The sequence below is a fragment of the Panthera uncia genome, assembly GCF_023721935.1.
Source record: "Panthera uncia isolate 11264 chromosome A3 unlocalized genomic scaffold, Puncia_PCG_1.0 HiC_scaffold_11, whole genome shotgun sequence".
NCBI lineage: Eukaryota > Metazoa > Chordata > Mammalia > Carnivora > Felidae > Panthera > Panthera uncia.
In genome coordinates, this window is record NW_026057578.1 from 313278 (window position 1) to 314676 (window position 1399).

General features: G+C 62.5%; 1 protein-coding gene across 1 annotated transcript in view; it reads left to right on the forward strand.

The window, feature by feature from the left end:
* SOX18 (SRY-box transcription factor 18) overlaps positions 1-1149 on the forward strand; it is a 2413-nt gene extending 1264 nt beyond the window's left edge. Inside the window, exon 3 of the mRNA XM_049650371.1 lies at positions 1-1149. Within this exon, the coding sequence (XP_049506328.1) occupies positions 1-400 (400 nt within the window). The 3' untranslated portion in view covers positions 401-1149.
* Positions 1150-1399: the final 250 nt, after the last annotated feature.

Genomic DNA, 1399 nt, shown 5'->3' on the forward strand with positions numbered 1-1399 from the left:
CCGGGACCCCGGCGGCGGCTACGGGGCGCCCGCGGCCGAGGCGCTCAGGACCGCGCCCGCTCCCGCCGCGCCGCTCGCCGGCCTCTACTACGGCGCCCTGGCCGCGCCCGCAGCCGGCCCGTTCCCCGGCCCGCTGTCGCCGCCCCCCGAGGCCCCCCCGCCCGAGGGCGCCGAGACGCTGGGGCCCAGCGCCGACCTGTGGGCCGACGTGGACCTCACCGAGTTCGACCAGTACCTCAACTGCGGCCGGACTCGGCCCGACGCCGCCGGGCTCCCGTACCACGTGGCGCTGGCCAAGCTGGGCCCGCGCGCCATGTCCTGCCCCGAGGAGAGCAGCCTGATCGCCGCGCTGTCCGACGCCAGCAGCGCCGTCTACTACAGCGCCTGCATCTCGGGTTGAGCGGCCGCCGCCGCCGCCGCCGCCGCCGCCGCGCGTGCCCGCCCGGCATCTCTCCAGGGCGCGCGCGTTTCGGCTACTCCCGGGCGCCCTGCGAGGGTGCCTCCCACGTGCCCTGGGGCCTTTCCCGGAATCCCAGGCCTGGGACCTGTTGGCTGGCCCTGCTAGGGTTAACTCTTTGAAGCGTCTAATGCTTTCCTTGCAGTGTATTTTCTAGAATCAGGCTGTATTTTTCGCTTTGCCTTTTTTATACACGTAATACAACATATTTAATTTTTAATTAAACTTTTAAACTTTTTCTTCCAAGGGGTTTCACTGACCAAAAGCACCAATGTAGCAATATGAGGAATACCAGTATTTGTTTGCTTTAAAGGAGGAGCAGGATCTGCACCGCCCCCCCCCCCCCCCCCCCCCCCCGAGGCCACAATAAAGTGACTCGCTCTTTCCTCTGCACACCCGAGTCTGTGGTTGTTGGGGGAAGGGGGAATGGACCCTGGCCTTGCCGTTTCCCAGAGCCTCCTGGGAGACTGCCCCCCAGCTTGGCCCCCAAAACACCCACCTCTGCATCCTTCCAGGATGCTCCTCCCCGGACAGAGTTGGTGGGAGGCATGAGGTGCAGGCACTCCCCACCCCCGCTTCCATTCCCCTCCTCTCCCAACCCCCCTTTTTAATTCGAGCGTAATAGGGGTTGGCGATGCCCCCACACCTCCATCCATGTTTCATTATCCTCAGCTCTTTTAAAACTTTCTTCAAAATAAATAAATTAAGTTAAATTAAAAATAAATACATAAATACAACTTCCTTCACACCTGGGGACTACTTCTCAGGACTGTGCTCCTCTCCAAAGGAGGCTGGCAGGGTGGACACCTATATGCCCACCCCCCCCCCCCCCCCGCCGCAGGGCCCTGTCATTCTTAAACCAGCGTCCCCGGAGTGGGCAGCCCCATGTCACACCCATGCTGCTTCCCGGTGACAGGTCAACGACCCGAGCAGGGAGGTTCA